General features: G+C 37.7%; 1 protein-coding gene across 2 annotated transcripts in view; it reads right to left on the reverse strand.

The window, feature by feature from the left end:
* Positions 1 to 19,735, reverse strand: part of TMEM26 (transmembrane protein 26) — a 60,862-nt gene extending 41,127 nt beyond the window's left edge. For both annotated transcript variants that reach the window (XM_066243711.1, XM_066243712.1), the window contains exon 1: positions 19,371 to 19,735. In XM_066243711.1, the coding sequence (XP_066099808.1) occupies positions 19,371 to 19,561 (191 nt within the window). In that variant the 5' untranslated portion in view covers positions 19,562 to 19,735. The remainder of the gene's footprint in view (positions 1 to 19,370) is intronic.
* Between the last annotated feature and the right edge of the window lie 1,015 nt (positions 19,736 to 20,750).

The raw sequence follows: 20,750 nt of genomic DNA on the forward strand, positions 1-20,750 counted from the left end.
CAATTTCAGGAAGATTGGCTACATTTTTCAACCTTGACTTGGAATTCTTAGAGCTCAAATAGTAACATCCTGCTAGAACATACAAAAAATGATAATGAATAAGAATGAGCAAAATCAACTGTTTTTTTATCTGTGTCTGCAAACCTACTAGAAAATAAAAATACACACAAACAACCACAGAAGAAGGGTTTGGTGTTGCTTTTTTTTAAAGACTATCTATATTCATTATTTTCTGGCTCAAATTTGTACTCAGACAGACTATGGTCAAATGCCAATTTTTGCCACTGACCTTTCAGTTTGCATCCTAAATCACAAAATGAGGACAGTCACTGTATTAGTGAGCTTGATTTACCATAACACAGTACCATAGACTGGGTGGCTTGATCAACAGAAATTCACTTTTTCCTAGTTTTGGGGATTGAAAGTCTAAGATCAGGGTTCTATTATGGTTGAGGTTTGGTGAGGGCTCTATTCCTAATTTATAGATCGCCACCAAGCTGCATTTAATTTAGATTGGACTCTTATAGACCATCTCAAAGGCAAAATTGTGAATAAATGTAACTTCATTAAAATACTTTTAGTATATACATGTGATGGTCTAAAACAACCAGGAAAATAGAAATGTCAATTACTCAACAAATAGAATACTAAAACTGTACTATTATAATCCAAGGGAAAAAAGTGAACAAATTTAAATGAAAAGGAATGTTTAGAATGGACTCTGTTAAAAGGCTTTCAACTGTTTCACTAACATCTTCTTTCAATTTCTGGAGAGAGGAAAGGAGAAAAGGCAAGAAAAAGAGAGCTCTTTATAAAAAAAAATTAATACTTAATATAGATAATTCTCCACCTTTGATTTCTTGCAAAAAATCAATTTTGAGACAAAAGTTTATGGGTCATATTATTAAAATCTGAGTTGGAAGATAAGCTGGACTGCAGAGAGTTATCACAAGCCTCCAATATAAATATGCTCATAAAAAGAAAAGAAACAATTAATTTTTTGACCTTACATATCAAGGAAAACATCAGGAGAGAATACTTCCTTTGTGAGATCGGAAAGGAAATGAATTTTAATTGGAGGAACAGTTGGAATATGTAAATGTTTGTTTGAATACCTCAAATGTTGGCTGGATTGCAATTTTTTTGACTCTTTGAGGATTGATTTTGGGATTAACTCCTTTAGCAATACTATTACAATAGTAATCTAGGGAAAACACTCACTAAAAATATAATAGCTCTTGAAAGAGGTTAAAAATAAAACAAGCAATAACATAACATTTTCTATGTATAAGATTTATTTCTATAATTGGAAAAATATTATCCTATTAAAACATATTTCCTCTAAGTAGGAATCTAGTTAAGTTAAAAAAAAAAAGTCAAGGTACAAGGTTTTCTGTGTTGTCTATTACAAAAAATCGAAATTCCATAATCTGATATTCCAAGCTTCTATTATCTAGTCTTGTCTCTACTTCCTCTTCCCCTTCCTTAATCACATCCAGGTATGCTGAGCTACTTGAAACCTGTTGTGTAGTTCCAGTCTACTGCACATTAAAAAAAAAAAAGTTTTGGAAGAAATCCTTTGCTTCAATCTCTCTTCATTAGACTTGTCTGACATGAGTGAAAAGGGGGTAGAATGAAGGAATCACATTGAGGACCCAAGAATTAATCATATTCAAATTATGAGAGGCTGAGTCCATTGACTCTATTATCATATTACCCACTATCTTAACCCAGCATCTCTGAGCATTTCCTAGAACTACAAAAAGCTTTTGAGTAGAGTTAATAATGAAATACATAGAACCACATAGTGATCAACAGCAAATCAGAAGCAGGAGTGTCCTGCTCTCCTTCCTCTGTCTGTAATTCTCCAGAAGCAAGCTATAGCAGTTCTACAACTCAAAATCTCAAAACCTTTATGGAGAAAATAAAAGTCTCTGTTATTTAGAGAAGTATTAAAAACATTTTATTTTCTCTAAAAAGAATAAATTTAAGCCATATATGTTTTATTTGATCAAGAGTCCCTGTTAATAAGGTGACCAATCATCCTCCTTTAGGGAGGACAATCCTTTTGTAGATTTCGTCTTCCCTTGAAAAGTGTCCTCCTACATGTCCTCCTTTTTGATATTGGAAGACTAATCCATAAATGTCCATATTTGATCAATGCAGAGTCGATCCATTGCATGTGATGTGACATATTTGTATTTGACATGTCAAGGATCAGTATAGTGCAGTGAGATGCAATTATGAGACGTGTGCGTTCCGCATGGGAGACCTTGAGAGAGAGCGCAATATACCGAGTGCTGAATGGCTTTGTGTACTTCTTACTGAAACATGACATGGCACATATGACATTGTAGACTCACGATTATTTCTTTCTCAGTGAATATTCAATCATAGACAGGTAAGCACACTTCATGTTTTATTAATTCATTATCTATTTAATAATTTCCAAAGACATATAATTTTATTTACAAGCATTTTCCCGAAATTTGAGTTTTAAAGTGGAAATCTAACCTCAAACCATATCTATTAATAACGCATTGTGATTAAATAGTTGCATAAAACAGACGTTTTTTAATTAGAAAATGATAAATACACCTGAATATTACTCCAAATTAGTGGTTTTGTTTGATATTTAGTTTTGTTCATTTAGATTCCAGAAAATTTGCCTACCATGATGTAACGTTTTCAGTTCCTAATGTGCTTGCATCATTCGTGTAGCTCTATATTTTGGTTTTAATTTTAAGTTTCATTTAAGGGATGGAAGAATCAAAAAAAGAGAAAATGCCATTTTAACGATAAATGGAAAAAGGAATTTCCATTCCTCATATCAAAGAGAGATACCATTGTTTTCTGCAATATTTGCAGCAGAGAATTTTGTATTACTGTTGGGGGACAAAGCACCGATAACAAAACACTTGACCATCAACAAACATAAGCAATCATTAGACACATCAGCTTCCAATTATAAAGTAACAAGTTTTTTTTAAACTTCAAATTATTCTGAAGATGAAAAACAGTTGGCTACAATGGAGGGAACATTTGCATTTCATACCAAATTCACAATCAAAGTTTTCTAAGTATGGATTGCACAACAAAATTATTGAAAAAGTTTCACAATGCAAAATTTTCATGTGCCAGAACAAAATGTAAGGCTATTTTGAAATCAGTATTTAAAAATTACTGTGACAAAATACTTACAGAGGACTTGGAAACTGCAGCATTTATAACAATTTTATCTGATGCATCTATCATGATGAAATTAAATTGTATTCAATAATAGTAAGATATTTTAATGTTACCAAGTGCATTCAAGTAAAAAATTTAAATTTAGAATCCATTTAGGGCAAAATTTCTGAAATTTTGTCAAATCATCTATACAAAGTAATAATTGAAAACAGTTTGAAATTTAAAGTTGTTGCACTAATGGCTGATAATACAAATACAAATTTTGGTGGGTGAAGATGCAAAAGGGTGAATAATATGTACGTAAAATTACAAGAGTTACTTCAAAAGAAAATACTAGGAATAGGTTGTAATGCACATATTTTGTCAAATGCAATCAACATAGCATCATGTGCCATGCCATTTCATGTAGAAGTAATGATAACTACAATTTATTTGCATTTTAGTCATTTTACCATTTGTATTGCTAATTTAAAACAATTTTGTGAAGAAGCAAATGTTAAATACAAAACATTTTTAGGATATTCAAAAATTAGATGACTTGCTCTAACACCTGCTATAGAGTGTGTTCTACAATTATTTGAGCCTCTCCGTTCATATTTTTTTTAAAGATTTTTTTTTTTTACAGGGACAGAGAGAGAGTCAGAGAGAGGGATAGATAGGGACAGACAGACAGGAACGGAGAGAGATGAGAAGCATCAATCATCAGTTTTTCATTGCAACACTTTAGTTGTTCATTGATTGCTTTCTCATATGTGCCTTGACCGCGGGCCTTCAGCAGACTGAGTAATCCCTTGCTCAAGCCAGCGACCTTGAGTCCAAGCTAGTGAGCTTTTTGCTCAAGCCAGATGAGCCTGTGCTCAAGCTAGTGACCTCCGGGTTTCAAACCTAGTCCTCTGCATCCCAGTTCGATGCTCTATGCACTGCGCCACCACCTGGTCAGATCATATATATTAAGTTAAGACAAATGTCCTAAAATCCTGGAATCATTTTTCAATAATAAAATATCTGATGTATTAATGTATTTTGTACATAATCAAAGCATCTATTTTTCAGAAAGTGATTCAAAAGATTGAAGATGAACACATTTCAGCTACAGAAGTTAGTCTTATTTTGAATGACTTTATCCTTCAATATAAATATCGTTTTGAAGAAAAATTTCTCTCTTTAATTATAAAAAGAAGCCTGACCAGGTGGTGGCGCAGTGGATAGAGCGTCGAACTGGGATGGGGAAGGACCCAAGTTCGAAACTCCAAGGTCGCAAGCTTGAGCGCAGGCTCATCTGGCTTGAGCAAAAAGCTCACCTGCTTGGATCCAAGGTTGCTGGCTTGAGCAGGGGGTTACTCGGTCTGCTGAAGGCCCACAGTCAAGGCACATATGAGAAAGCAATCAATGAACAACTAAGGTGTCACAACAAAAAACTGATGATTGATGCTTCTCATCTCTCTTCGTTTCTGTCTATCTGTTCCTATCTATCCCTCTCTCTGACTCTCTCTCTGTCCCTGTAAAATAAATAAATAAATAAATAAATAAAATTTAAAAAAAATTAAAAAATATAAAAAGGAAAGAAAATTTTCAGACTTAGAGGAATCAAATCCAGGCATAACAGAAAAGTTTATCAAAGAAATGCAGAATATTTGCCAGACATGTTTTCAACATATTGAAGAATGGTCTGCAACAAGCATCACGGGAAATAATAGTTTTCAACGGTGTTTTTTTTACTTCATCGCAAGTATATTGGACAGATACTGAATCTTGTCTTGAGTTTTTATCTAATGCCAGACATCAAAATAGACAATTGTCTCTTTGAAGAAATTAGAAGACTAAATGTATATTTAAATTCTGAAAAATTAACACAATGGGAAAATGAACATGTTGAAATTGATAAAAGATGGGTGGAAATATTCAGCCATTTCAAAATAAACATATTCTATGTGAAAATTTATTTATTTTTGTTCAATTTACATTGTGCTGCCCTGGAACTAATGCAGCAGTTGAAAGAGTTTTTTCAATTATTAGTGATTTTTGGACAAGTGAGAAATCAAGTTTGAATGTTGATACTCCAGCTGCAGCACTTGCTATAAAATTCAATACGAGGTATATTTCTTGTTCAGCTATTTCCCAATATATTGTTACAAGATGATACATTGACAAAAAATATTCATTTAATGGAAAAGTACTCATTCAGATAATATTACTACTAATAAAAGTACTCATTAGATAATATTATCTAAATGAGTGCTTTTTTCTTACAATTATTATTAAAAATTAATATGCATGTAAGCATAATTACAATATAAAATATTACAAATGTTTTTATTATGCATTTATCATATTATAGTGTATTATTGTTGCAATGAATAAAATGTCTCCTTTATTTACAATATTATTTTCTTCAATTTATTTTTGTCCTCCTTTTCATTGTAAAGAAGTTGGTCACCTAACTGTTAAAAATAAAGTGTTCTATGCTTCTTCCACTTTGGTTAATCTGAGAAGAGAGATTCTGAAATGGCTTTATAGCAAATGTCCCTCCAAACTAAAATGACCTGTTTTGGAATGCCCTCCCTTTTACATCTCTACCCAGAGACATCATACCTGTATTTCAAAGGCATGCCAGGAATTAATCTTTTTTTTAAATATATTTTTTAAATTTATTTTATTTTATTTATTCATTTTAGAGAGGAGAGAGAGAGAGGAGAGAGAGACAGAGAGAGAGAAGGGGGGGAGGAGCTGGAAGCATCAACTCCCATATGTGCCTTGACCAGGCAAGCCCAGGGTTTCAAACCGGCGACCTCAGCATTTCCAGATCGACACTTTATCCACTGCGCCACCACAGGTCAGGCTAACCAGGAATTAATCTTAACATGTATTTATCCTGTGACCCAACACATTCTCTGCTGTTTTATAGTTAGGTGTAAATAAGACTTAGTTTTCCTGATTTCCTTGAAGGCAGATATTAAATCTTATTTCTTTATAACCCTTCCCTCTTCCCTTTCCTTCATCTTCTCTCCTCAGTACTATCAGGTGTCTTACTAAGCCTATAATTAATGGATATTAAACAAATGCTTATTTTCTCAAATGCCTGAAATTATGAATAAGGGAGGACTGAACAATTGAAGTGAATAGAGCCTACTGGCATCTCCAGGACCTATTATTCCCATTTCAGGAGGTGCAGTACCAACAGTGCTTCCTGAGTTACGTGCGGAATTGTCACACTGCATTAGAAATTTCAGAAACTTAGGAGACCCAATTTTGAACCTTGCCTTTTCCATTCATTCATCTTTGGAAAATCACTAACTTTCCTGAGACTCAATACTCTTGTCTATAAAAGAGAGATAATTATATCCACCTCATAGGGTGGTTGTAAGGATTAAATGAGATAGTGTGTATTATGGGCTTATTATTTTACTGCTCAATACACACTAATTGCTTCCGGATACAAACTTAGCTATGCAAATATGGCTGAAAAAGGACCCAGAGGCTACCCATTTAGAAGACTGTCTTCAATTAGCTTATAATCAATCCTACTTTTAAACTATAATTCTCAAAACTAAACTTATTTAAGACTCTTTGAATCGAGGGAAGTTGCTTGTATGGCTGAGGACATCATTATGCCTAACAACACATCCAGCCCATGCAGTCTGTCATAAAGCCATCGTTTAGATGGCCAATTGACCATTATGCCCTGTAATATGCTGCACAGTCAGGGTTCTGCTGACCTCTTGGGCTCTGTTACTTACCATTCTTCCTCACTGTGCTCCTCTAATAGTGCTTTTCTTTCCGTTCTGAAGCCTTCACTCATATATGCCCCTCTTGAAATATCTCTCCCACCTCACCTTTCACCTGATCATTTCTGACTCCTCGTTCATGTCAGCTATATGCGATCCACAGAAAAACTTTCCTTCCCCCTGCACTCTAAACTAATAATCCTTGTTATGCTTGTCTCATTGCGCTCTTCAATTTTACCCTATATATTTTCAAAATATGTCATTATATATGTGCATATGTGTGTGTGCATGAGCATTGCCATCTCCCAGCAATTACAGAAGCACAGAACTGCATCTTCCTGCTCATCATGGTGTCCTCATCGACTTCTATGTGCATGGCACATAGTGGGCCCCCCACAACTATAGAAGGGTTTGATAAAACTGTGGTTGATTTACAGTTCCTACTTCCTTGTACTCTGTTGCTGGTTTGACTAGAAATCTCTTCTTGAAATATCATCATAAATCAATTTTATCAGAAGTTTTATTGAAGAAAACTGATTATTCTGTTCTTGTATGAATTTAGTATTGTTTTGTTGCTGTGAAAGATTTAATATTTCAAGGTGACATTTTAGCTGTTACTTATTATTTTGAAGGTTTGCCATATTCTTGATGGTGTGTTGTCAGGGCAATTTATTTTTTGGAGTTAAAGAGAAATATGAGCGCTAAAAATTAAAAACTAAGCCTGATCCTACTTTGTTCTGTGTAAGTAATGAAATTGGATGCCCTTTCTCAGAAGCTACCAAATCATTTCACTCCATCTTCATGTCTCAATGGCATCAGAAGTAAGCAGATGCCAAGCACTTTGTATGAAGATTAATACCATAGATGAGTCTAGCAAACTAAAAAATAAATTAGTTTCTGTACCTACATAAAAATAAAATGCTGCTCATGGACTATTCATAGACTAACAAAAACTGATAAATGTATGAGTAAATGAATAAGATACATTAAAGTGAAAATATTTACCAAATTGAGAAACCCTATTACTAGTAAGCTATCTGCCCTTAGAAAATCAGATTTGTTACAATACCAATTACCACTAACTTCTCAGAATATAGAATGTGCCCAACATTCATACTTAGCCTTTTGCTCAGATATTTTTTTTAATTAAAACCTTCCTAAAAATATTCCTTCTCTCTACAAAAGTTTGTTTGTTATTTCACAGCCCTTAGCCAGTGTACCAAATCTCCATAAAGCACCCACAGGAGCACCATCTTAAAAGATTTTTTCTTCATTTGTTTATGGACTAATTTACTAATCAAATATGTTTATAGATCTTGCTACTTATATGCTAAATAACTCTATGAGCTCTTAAAGAGCTATACTTACTCTATTTCTTATCAGTTCATTTCACTCAAAAATAAAACATTTATCATACAAAGTTGTCATTTCAACAAGTTATAATAGTTTTCACAAAATGATTATGTAATGACATTTAACAGTTTAGCCCTGCAATGAATTATATTTCCTTCAACCCATTATTAGTGTAAAATTTGGATTCTACTTTCATCCTTTTAAAAATTATAATTATTTTTGTTTTCTTATTGAAAAAGTAACAAATTTGTTCATTTTAAAGACATAACAATAAAGGAGCAAATAGGACAAAAACTAACCATGATATGACCAACAACTATTTAGCTTTGTTCTCTGCAAGCAATGAGGATTCTAGTCTTCTAATCATATGTATAAACCTGGAAGTAGTTAAGATTTAAGTGAATCAAAAATAATGTTCCAAAATTATCTCCATGTGAATTGTGATGTTAATTTCTCATTATTCCCTACTCTACAAAGGTAAGAATACTAGCCCTAAATTTCAAAATCCCATATTAAACTGCCTTGAGTGACCTCAATAAAATTTCTGGAGTACTTTATAATAACAGGCCTGTTTTCATGGAAATCAAAAAGTTAGGTCACGATACACTTTCGTGGCCCATAAACCCTGCCTAACAATTTAGGTATTGTCTGTCCTGCTTACATGTCCTGTAGACTGTTTCTTCTAAGTGGGCCTTAACATCCATGACTTCCATAGGGGTTGCTCAACAGGGGCTTTCTGTTAGTACAGGGCAAAGAGAAGGCAATATGACAGCCTCAGCACATCATTGCCTCTTTGTGGTCCCTCAAAACACCCCCCATGCTCTTGCAGAACACACAACCCTTGAACACTTACAAAGTAACAAATCTGACTCTAGCCACCACCCATCTGTCTTCTTAATTAGAATGTCCCTCTTAACCACTTCCCTCCCAGTACCCTCTGTCTCTGTCTGCCACTAAGAGGGTGTAAGGCCACTACTGAAAGGCCTGACAACCCCCAAATGGAGAATTAAATACGGAATATGTGGTTTTTTTTTTTTTTGGTTTTTTTTTTTTTTTTCATTTTTCTGAAGCTGGAAACAGGGAGAGACAGTCAGACAGACTCCCGCATGCGCCCGACTGGGATCCACCCGGCACGCCCACCAGGGGCGACGCTCTGCCCACCAGGGGGCGATGCTCTGCCCATCCTGGGCGTCGCCATGTTGCGACCAGAGCCACTCTAGCGCCTGAGGCAGAGGCCACAGAGCCATCCCCAGAGCCCGGGCCATCTTTGCTCCAATGGAGCCTTGGCTGCGGGAGGGGAAGAGAGAGACAGAGAGGAAAGCGCGGCGGAGGGGTGGAGAAGCAAATGGGCGCTTCTCCTGTGTGCCCTGGCCGGGAATCGAACACGGGTCCTCCGCACGCTAGGCCGACGCTCTACCGCTGAGCCAACCGGCCAGGGCCAAATATGTGTGTTTTAATAGGTGCCAACATCAGATTGTAGGTGGGGTTTTTTTTGTTTGTTTGTTTTTTGTCTTTGATCTTATGAGCAGACTAATAACAAGAACAGAAGAGACAGGGAGGAATTTCAAATGGGTTGGGAATACTCATTGCAATGAAGTCATTCTTTATACGTCTTCAACCCTTAAAGAATGCCCATGTTCAGGTTTTGTTAAAAGAAAACTACTTCTGAAGGGAATATTAAGGCTCTTAATTATAATTTTCATTATTTGTTGTTCCTCATTTTAAAAATAAAGTAATACTTCCAAATTATGAAGTAAACCAGTAGCAGTAGAACTATACACTTCACTTAAAATTTTCTGAGAGGATATCTGATACAAGAACAAACTTTATTAAATTAAATCTGCCTCCCTCCATTCAAACCTCAGCCAGTATGGTTCAGTATGACTAAACAAGTTACAGGAACAAAATATGCATCAATTTTAAGATCTATGTACTGTTTTTCTCATAAAATTTCTGAGGCAAAGCAAATTCATGACATCTTCCTAAATGAATTGGTTCCAACTGAAACCCTAAGTACTGCCATCATAACATTCCCTCAACCAGAAAAGCCCTTCTCTCTCCTCACTACTCTTGTAAAACCACCAGCCACTTCAAAGGCCAGTAAATAAATCACTTACAAGAAATTTTCCTTGTGTAACAAGCCTACCATACTGACTGCATCTTTATTCTGCAACCTTTCTGCACTCTTGAACTTAATTTGTGGAAAATTAGTCGGTTCTCAAAATGTTGTTCTCGTATGAATACATACATTGTCCTATTCTCATAAAGGTGCATATATTTTATATTCCTTCAAGACCACCATCATAGCAACTAGAACAATAAGTGATTGTTTAATGAATAAGTGAAGGTAAGCACTAATGACTATGGGAATTTTAATGGCCTCTGGGGGATATAATGAATTATGGGTATTATTTATGTAAGGCTTTACCATAATTTAATTCAGTCTATAAAAAACAATGGTATTTATTTATGTTCTGTAGAAGAGATTGGTTTTTTACTTTAGGACCAAACATAAAGACAATCTAGAATTTTTATCCCTGTTTTCTTTTCTTTTACCTTCTGTTTTGTTTAAAAGGATGTCTGCTTACGCAAGAGTGTCTTTGAGCCATGTTCTTATGTAGTCTGAACTCCTCTATATTTTGTTATAAGCAAAATTATCCCAGTGTTCACTCTCAGGTCACCTAGAATTTACCTACCTAATTTTGAAAAAGAAAACTATGTCACAACACTTTCTCTACTCTAGGGAATACTTGGCCCTAAAAATGTATGTAGTTGTATTGTCCACAAGCAAACACTAATTTATTAAAAGCAGAGCATAACAAATAGGCTGATGGAATTTAATCCTGGGATAGGGAATCTTTATCTATGCATTGGCTTTCTCATTTTCCAATAAGAACAAGAAAAGTATACCAGGGCTATTGTGGGGAGTGAAGCCAGCAATATGCACGCAATGCCCGTGCCTGGGTCAATAAATGAGTGCTCACTGGAAGGTAAGAATTGTTTCTTTGTGACTTATTATTACTAGTTTTGATGTTAAACAATCTAGCCTTGCTGTGCAACAATGTCCTCATCACCAAATGGTAATAAAAGTGTAAAGAAACTTACAGAGTCATTGTGAGAATTGTGTGAGAAAATGAATGTAAGGTAGGCTGGCAGTTTTGGCAGTACTCACAAATTGATACCTGTTACCACCTCCATTATCACCATCACCTTCATTATCATTCTCACATCTGTTGATAACAGGGGGTCAGAAAATGCCACAGCCAGTTTATAAAGAGACTACTTCAAGTGGATCAAATAGAGAAATAAGAAAGCAAAGGAGTCTTGCAAAACATGACAAGGGCTGAAAGCAGCAGTGATGGTAGAGAAGACTCTTTCTCCCCCTAAGGATTACTAATGTTTATTCTAATAAGCAGAAAACATTCAAAATCAACTGGACACCAACTGCCTCTTTGAGGTGAGCTTGACAAACCAAAGATATAATATAACCATCCCCTTTTCCTAAACACTGATGGAGAGTAGGCTTATATTCAGAGAAAATAAACAAAACTTGTCTCCACCCTGGCATTTTATATTATCCATCTGTATGTCCTTAATATTATTTCAATGTGAGTTTCAAAGAGAGTTTATTTTTTGATACCTGTACATAAAAAAAATATATTAAAAAAACACCTTGGTTTTTTTTTAACAAAATGATTTATCTGTTAAACTTTGCTGATACCAGAACTTCCAGAGTAGTAAAGATGAATTTACCATTGTTGGAAAGGAAGTTACACTATTCAGATTTGTCCTGACTCTGCATGTTTAATACAACCACCACCATGAGACAGAAAAATGCATGAAATCTAGCAGTAAGGATAGATTGACCTTTGCTCACGGAAGCTGCCCACACTAATTTGCATTTTGTTTTTCTCCCAATCAAATACAGGAAGTTATAAACCATTATAACTTTAACTTTCAATTATAAATGTCTCAGTTGAACATACTCACTGAGAAAGCATATACATCTCTCAAAGGTTCAATTTCCTAGGGGTCTCATCATGCAGACATAATTATTGTTTTAATTACAAGTCCTTTGTGAAATAAAAAATAATAATGATGATTTTTCTTGGGAGTAAAGCATAGTACTCATTCAAGTTAGCATAAGACTTTTCTTCTTAAAACCAGGACTCAGATCACTAAAAACAAAGTCCCTTCACTCTCTCTCCTCTCACTAAAATCAATAAAAGAAAATATTTTATATATATATAAAAGCCTGACCTGTGGTGGTTCAGTGGATAAAACATGACCTAGAATGCTGAGGTTGCCAGTTCAAAACCCGGGGATTGCTTGATCAAGGCACATATAGGTACTAACTACTATGAGCTGATGCTTTCTGCTTCCCAACCCCTTTCTCTCTCTCCTCTCTCTAAAATCAATAAAATAAAATCATATTATATATACATATACATACATATACATATATATACATATATACACACACATATATATGTGTGTGTGTATATATATATATGAACAAAACAAAGTCATTTGCTGGTAACATTCAACAGGTGCTTCCCAAAAGGATACAAATTTCAGTCATCCTTTTGCTTTGAGTTTAAAGATCAAGAGATAAAATGTACACACACACATATATGAAGGTAAGGAATATTATAAAACTGAATGCACAGTGTAGATGGCATTAAAAAATCTAATGCACAGTGGAAGTGCTACTGGAATAACTAAAATACTAAGGAGAAATTTCAGGAAGTATGGACAACAAGTGTGAACAAGGAGAGAAACAGTCTATCTGTGGAGAGAATTTACAGTGCCCAAATTGTCCATATGGAAATCACAGGATTTTCTTCCCAACTGCTCCATTTCATCCTCTCCGATATCCAAAAAGATCATCAGGAAAAGAGTTCTTTTACTTGCCAACTTCTTCTCTGGCATTTTTATAAACATTTTTGGTGGAGAAAGAGACATACATCCAATACTTTAGAATTACACCATACAGAGTTCCCCTACACTACACAAAACCTGTTCAAGATCAGACCTCATATGTTTTCTGTCAAGTCCAGGTTTTTCATTTCTGTTATTGAACCATTTAAAAAGAATTGAGTAATCAAAACATACTTTGCTGAGGGGTTTTTTGTGTGTGTGTTTTTTTTTTACAAAATTGGTTTGAATTTTAAGTCAATTTAGGATAGGATCTCTTCTGATTCCTAACTTATCTTTTTTGTTTTCAGTTGGGAGACACCCAGACATTTTTTAACACATGACGTTGCAAATGAAATATGGTAAAGATATAAAAGTGAGAAGAAATTTTTCACTTAGAGGCATGACAGAGTGGGAGGAGAAGAGATAAGGGAGAGTAGAAAAGAAAGTCAGTGTTTGTCTTCTGGGAATATGTCAGGCATGTCCAAAGGCACAGCTAGCTCTTCTCTCTCAATTTTTCATCTCCTTGGCTCTTCCCATGTCCAAGTCTTTCTCCTCTTTAACGGACTCAGCTGAAATGTCTTCTCCTCCCTTCCCCCTCCCCAACCACCACCACATTACTCCTCATCACATTCTTTCTTCTCGAAATTGTTGGAGTCTCAATATCCCTCCTCTCCTAATTATTCACTAAGTCATCCTAAGTAAAATGAATCAGAAGTTCCATGTCTCTGTTTTCTCATATAAAAATGAGTAAAAATAGGCCCTGGCCGGTTGGCTCAGCGGTAGAGCGTTGGCCTGGCGTGCAGGAGTCCTGGGTTTGATTCCCGGCCAGGACACACAGGAGAAGCACCCATTTGCTTCTCCATCCGCCCCCCTCCTTCCTCTCTGTCTCTCTCTTCCCCTCCAGCAGCCAAGGCTCCATTGGAGCAAAGATGGCCCCAGCGCTGGGGATAGCTCCTTGGCCTCTGCCCCAGGCGCTAGAGTAGCTCTGGTCGCGGCAGAGCTACGCCCCGGAGGGGCAGAGCATCGCCCCCTGGTGGGCAGAGCATCGCCCCTGGTGGTCCTGCCGAGTGGATCCCGGTCAGGCGCATGCGGGAGTCTGTCTGTCTGTCTCTCCCCGTTTCCAGCTTCAGAAAAATACAAAAAAATAAATAAATTAAATAAATAAATAAATGAGTAAAAATAAACAAAATAATTGTAGCCTCTATCAGTATCAAATTGTATAATCTCTATAAAACCTTGAAAGACCCTGGATATTAGTAAATGCTAAATATTCATGATCAATTCTATTTCTATGCATTTTATTTGTTGGGTTTTTTTTTTGTATTTTTCTGAAGCTGGAAATGGGGAGAGACAGTCAGACAGACTCCCGCATGCGCCCGACCGGGATCCACCCGGCACGCCCACCAGGGGCAATGCTCTGCCCACCAGGGGACGATGCTCTGCCCCTCCGGGGGGTCGCTCTGCTGCAATCAGAGCCACTCTAGCGCCTGGGGCAGAGGCCAAGGAGCCATTCCCAGCGCCCGGGCCATCTTTGCTCCAATGGAGCCTTGGCTGTGGGAGGGGAAGAGAGAGACAGAGAGGAAGGAGGGGCATGGGGGTGGAGAAGCAAATGGGCGCTTCTCCTTATGTGCCCTGGCCGGGAATCGGACCCGGGTCCCCCGCACGCCAGGCCGACGCTCTACCACTGAGCCAACTGGCCAGGGCTATTTCTATGCATTTTAGCACTTAATCAAAATACTACCTTTTATTTTAAATACTTGAGTTGTTTGTTTTCTGTTTCTTCTGTCTTCTCATGCATTGTCTAGCATAGTACCATGCTTACTAATTAGGCAATTCAATAATTGTCTCGCTGAACTTAATAAAGGAAGTGGGTATAAGAGCTGATGGAAAAGGTGACCAAATATAGGAAGTATTTTATTAATTATATTTACATTGTATTCTCAAAATTCTTTTTTTTCAAATTGAGAGCAGGGGACGCAGAGAGACAGATTTCTGCATGCACCCCCATGGGGATCCACCTGGCAAGCCCCTGTGGGGCATGCTCAGCCCACCTCGGGTGTTGCTCCATTGCTTGGCAGCAGAGGTATTTTTAGCACCTAAAGCAGAGGCCACTGAGCCATCCCCAGCACCTGGGGCCAACTCAAGCCAAGACTGAGGGAGAGGAAAAGAGAGAGAGATAAAGAGAAAAGGGGGAAGAATGGAGAAGCAGATGATTGCTTCTTCTGTGTGCCCTGACCAGGAATCAAACCTGAGACTTCCACACACAGTGTGGATGCTCTACCACTGAGCCAACTGGCCAAGACATATTCTTGAAATTCTATGAAGAAAGCTCAGTGTTTAAAATTCTGTACTTTTGTCAATAAGCTCAACTTAGAGTCTTACTTATCCTCAGATACTGTCTACTTTAAAGTGAACATGCTTCAAATGTGTCAGTTTTGGTCATTTTTTTATTCCCTGAGGAATATTTAACACTATTAGCTAGAAAGCAACAGAAACACTGTCTTCTGTTTGATTTTACATAATTGGTAATTCACAGATCCTTTGGACTGTTGCCCAGACAATAGAAAGTAAAATAAAGCAAACCAATACTAATTTCTATCTGATAGGAATATAAGTAAGTTGGTAGGGGAAACTAATAAATACTAGGTGAAATGGAACAAATTCCACTAGCACACATTTATTGCACTTAATAAGGGGTGTATCATTGGCTAACCCTCTCTATCCTATAGAATTCCAACAAGTTAAACTTCTCCAACTGGCAAGTTAACAGCATTGATGTAATGTTGCCTGTCCCTGGACAGCTGAGCTCAGCAGCTCTAGTTCCATTTTCCATTCCAAAGGATAGCTAAAGAAACATTTTTTTGGACAACTGTAATATGTTTGCTATGTTTCAAGAAATTTTGTTCACATTTTTCTCTATAGCTCTGTTTATTGTTCCATAATTTCAAGAGATTTGACTTATTTGGGGCCAGGTGCCAAATACAGTATAGTAAAAAGAACAATGTTCAAACTAGCCCAGGGTAATCTAAAGGATGTTCATGGATCTGACTTCCCAGGAAAGAAGTTTTCACCATTTAGGCATTACTTGATTGACTGATAGATATTGAGTATGAGAGGGTTTCTCCCTCTTCTTCTTCTTAACTTGTAAATAGATAATGTATTTTTTCTTTAAAAAGAAAATGAGACCTTACTTAAATAACTCTATAACTTTATTTTCCTGACAATGTACTGTGGACATTCCTCTAGCTAAAACCTAGGTCATTATTTTTAATAACAGCAAAATAGTTTATTATATGGGTATGTTATAATTTTCAACCAGTCTAGTGATGGATAATTGAGTTGCTTTCAGGTTTATGCTCCACTAACAAAATGGAAATTAATATTACCGTGCATATACATTTACATATAGGTACTTTTGGTTATAGGGTAAATTCCAAAAGGTAAGACCAATGGATAAAAAATATATATTATATTATATAATATTAATATAGATATCCACATAGATCTATATATTAACATTTTTTCTGTATAGAAGAATAAGTACTTCCATAATATTTACATTATGCTTTTTTAAATTCCATCAGTATTGATTTCCTAAGGAAAACTTTTTTTAACACTCAGAAAACATCAAAAGTTAGGCCTTGCTTTATCCAGAAAACTTCAGCCCAGATATGAAATATATCCCAAATCAAATCCTTTTGAATTATTATCATGTTACATCAGGGATAATCTTCTATATATTTTAGCATTCCATCTTCTGGTTTCTTTTCTCAGATTTATGACAGAATAGTTTGAGCACTTTGTCCATCACAAAAATTACCATAGTTTCAGACTCAGTTGAAACATCAGTAGAACAAAGCATTACTAATCATATTTCTATTTCAATCATTTACAAAGACTCATTTGTCCCTGAAATTTTATAAGCCAAATCTACCCATTTTTTTCTTTATTAGTCTATATATTGATCCAGCAAGATTTTTGTGAATTACTGCTATTATATACAATATCTATCACTGACCTATTCTAAAATAATGGTGAGAATTTTATTTTCTTACTTCTTGGCTCTGAATCAATAGTTTATTGGCCAGTCCTTCAAATAAAGATGTTAGACTTGTAGAGATAAAAAATGTGTCCAGTAGACACAGAATGTTTTTATAATAAGAGAAAAGAGAAATCCTAGGATCTAGAAAAGACATTCCTTTTTTATCAAAATATGTTATTTCATTTAATTCATACCAACCTGTGAGATAAGTATTCATAGATGAAATAACTGAAGCTCAGCAAGGTTAAGTAACTTGCTCAGTGACTCAGAGAAAGTAAGAAAGTGACTCACTAGATTTTACCCCACCATTTGTCTGATTTTGAGGCCACACTCCCTACATGAGTATGTCCCCAGTTCCTTATTTAATTTGACACATTGACTATCGCCTATTTTTGCCTCAACATTTTTTTCCTCTCTTGGTTATATGTTACATGTTAGTCTGAATCAGACATCAGTGATGATATAGACATGAAGGTAAATATCCATTAGCTGTAGCATTTCTACACAACTGGTGTGAAATTTTGATTTAATGTGAGCTAAAGACTCTTGGCTACTCTTGGAGAGGGAGGCGAATATTTCAGGATCTGCTGCACTAATCCCTCTTCTGGGGTTGACATTTGTCTGAGAAGCTCTAATGGTTGGTGGCAGGAGTATCTTCATGGGAAATTTTCCTGCCTCAGACTTTATCTTCCTATTACTGAAGATACTTTCTCCCCTAGTACATTAAAGCTGCTCAGTAAAAATTAAATCAATTTCATATGACCTGGTTGGTGCAGGTTTTTCTCCTTTTTTGTTTCTTTAACATGAATACCATTGATAAGCTAATACCATTTTTCTTCGAGATTTCCAAAAAGAATACTGAAAAGTACATTAAAATATCTCCTTTTTAATAAGCTGTTCATGTGGGGAAGGGGCTGGAGCAGAAGTGGGTGGGGGTGGGGGGCAGTCACATTCCAATCTTTATTGTATTAAATTAAGATTCTACTAGATTAATTTTTTTCATTGCTAATTTTAGAAATTTTCAACAGTGAAAATTTTGGGCAGGATTCACATTATTTTAAGAAACAACACATTCACTCCATTGCTCTATCATGAAATACAGTCTTTTGTAGTTTGATATGTAGAATATAGAGAGGGCGTTCCCTTTCTTAGTATGGTGGTTACTACAATTCCATGCTGTATGTAATTCCTAAAATTGGCTAATACTATTTTTTTCTGTCTCATAGAATTAGGTTGTTTTTAAAAGTATTGACATGTATAAAAACACAGCCTGCTTCTAAAAATCAATACAGAAGACTTCTATCTTGAAGTTTGGGGATGAAAATCTACTGGTAGTGAAGGGATGGAGGTGGAGGTTCTTTATAACATTGCAAGAGAATTTTCTCCTCATTTCTTCTATTGCCATTCAAGTCTTTGGTAGAGGAAATAAAGCATCATGCTGAGCCTGTAATTCTTGCACATTGAGGTTAAGTCGGAACCAACCCCTGTTGGTCCCCCCACCAGCGTGGCAACCCATCTTAGACAAGATGGGCTGACCATTAACCAAGCTCCGAAGCAACCAACCGCAGACACCTGAAGCTGGTGCCATGCTGGAGCTCAGGGACTGGAAGAAGCTACGAGGCTGAAAGCAGAAACACTGTGCTGCCAGGGTCTTCTCGCCCTTCATCGTTGCCCCGAGCACACAAGCTCTTGCCAAAGTCCCTGATGCCCAGGGAAGGGCATTGCTATACCTGCATTCATTCAGCCTAACTCGCGCTCCCCCACACTCCCCAAATTCAGAAAGCAGGGCACACGAAACCCTTTTGCCCCAAGACTCTCCCATTTGGAGCATTCTCCGCACAGCAGGCAAAGACTTCCCTTCTGTTTTCTCGTTTACCAAATTGCCAAACCTGGGACTGGGTGAAGCGTGTCTGTGCCTGGAGCCTTCCCAGTGCTGCCCTGGGACCCCGAGGTCCTGCGGCGTGCCCAGGAGACGCGCGAGCAGCGGGCGCTCCCTCGAAGCCCCCAGCAAGGACAAAGGGGGTCCGAATCCGAGGAAAGAGTCGGCGGGCTTCGGGGAGAAGGGCTCTTGGTCTGCCTGCAAGTACCGTCGGGGACGGTCCCGGGGAATCCGCGCCCGCCCTTTCCCGGGGAGCGCTCACCATTTGCAGCCTCTGCCGTGCTTGAACTTGAGGGTGAGCGCAGTCTCCAGAAAGAGCAAGAGGTTGAGCAGCGCCAGCAGCCAGTACCTCGGCTCCTTCCTCGCCTCGGCCACTCGCCAGACCCCAACCAGCGAGTGCAGAAAGAACAGCAGCCGGGTGGCCAGGGCGTAGAACAGGACCAGCCCCTCCATGCCCGCGGGCGCGCTCTGCCCTCGCCCCTCACCCGCGCCCCGCAGGCCGGGTCAGGAGCATCCGACCCCGACCGTGGGCAGGAACGTGACAGCTCCGAGACCTGCTGCCACTGTCTTCCCTTCTCGCCCTCCCGCGCGTTTAGAACAGGAGAGAGCAGTTCGCCCCTCCCCCAAACTTCCTGAGAACTCTTCAAAAAGGGGGGACTCGAAGTCCAGCTTTTCTAGACTGCGAGGCTTTCCCGGGAGTCTGGGGCGCGCAGCCCGCTCCTGGGCGTTACTCCAGCGTTGCCCATCCCCCTCCCATTCTCGAGGAGTAACCTCCATCCCTGCCCTCTGCCCACCCTCACTCCTCCATCCTCCTGGTCTCCTGGTAGTCCCTCAGAACTTTCTTACTGGAAGGGGTTGGAGGGAGGGAGGCTGAAGGTCAAGGTGCTGCACAGCCAGAAAGGAGGAGGAGGACGCATCTAAGGCACCCCTTCCTTGTTTTCCCACTGAAGTACTTCAGTTCACTCACACTGCTTATGAGAACAGGCTCTAAGGGTGACTCTACGCTGGGACGTAGGAGAGCCAGAGAATCTGCTGCCCCGAGCAGTTTTAAGAACGCGGTTCCTGCCCAGTTCAAAGAACTAAAACTCCCCAGGACTGGAGGAAATCAGACACACTGGGCTTTCAGAGAGCTCCCTACACCTTGTAAATGGGTCACATCTCTCTGGACGCGGTGCTATTACAGAAAAGAAACAGTCTTTATTATGTTATACACCACACGTTCCTCATCCCCAGCACTTTTTTTCCTGAAAGCTCATAGTAAGTAGCAAGACAAGAAGGCAGAGGGGAAACTGAGGAAGGAGATAGAAGATGGAGCTAGGAATTAGAATAGAAGGAGAAATTCATGGAGCCCGGAACACCTTGAGGTCAAAGACCAATCATGTAAACTCTGGTCTTTCCAGTTTCCAGGGCAGAGGAAACTGAGCTCAGGGTTTCCCAAAATACCTTAATGATCTGTGTGTCCCTGTTCAGTCTCCTACCTCCTGTACCACTATTTACTTAACATTTTCCTTTAAATAAACTAAAATATTTTACTAAAGTAATTTTGAAGGGAACCTTTATACCACTTATAAGTGGAAAAGGAGTATAGTAGGCTATAGATGGAAGGTAATTACAAAAATAAATAAACTGAAACTAAGTTACT

This window comes from Saccopteryx bilineata, chromosome 9 (assembly GCF_036850765.1).
Source record: "Saccopteryx bilineata isolate mSacBil1 chromosome 9, mSacBil1_pri_phased_curated, whole genome shotgun sequence".
Classification (NCBI taxonomy): Eukaryota; Metazoa; Chordata; class Mammalia; order Chiroptera; family Emballonuridae; genus Saccopteryx; species Saccopteryx bilineata.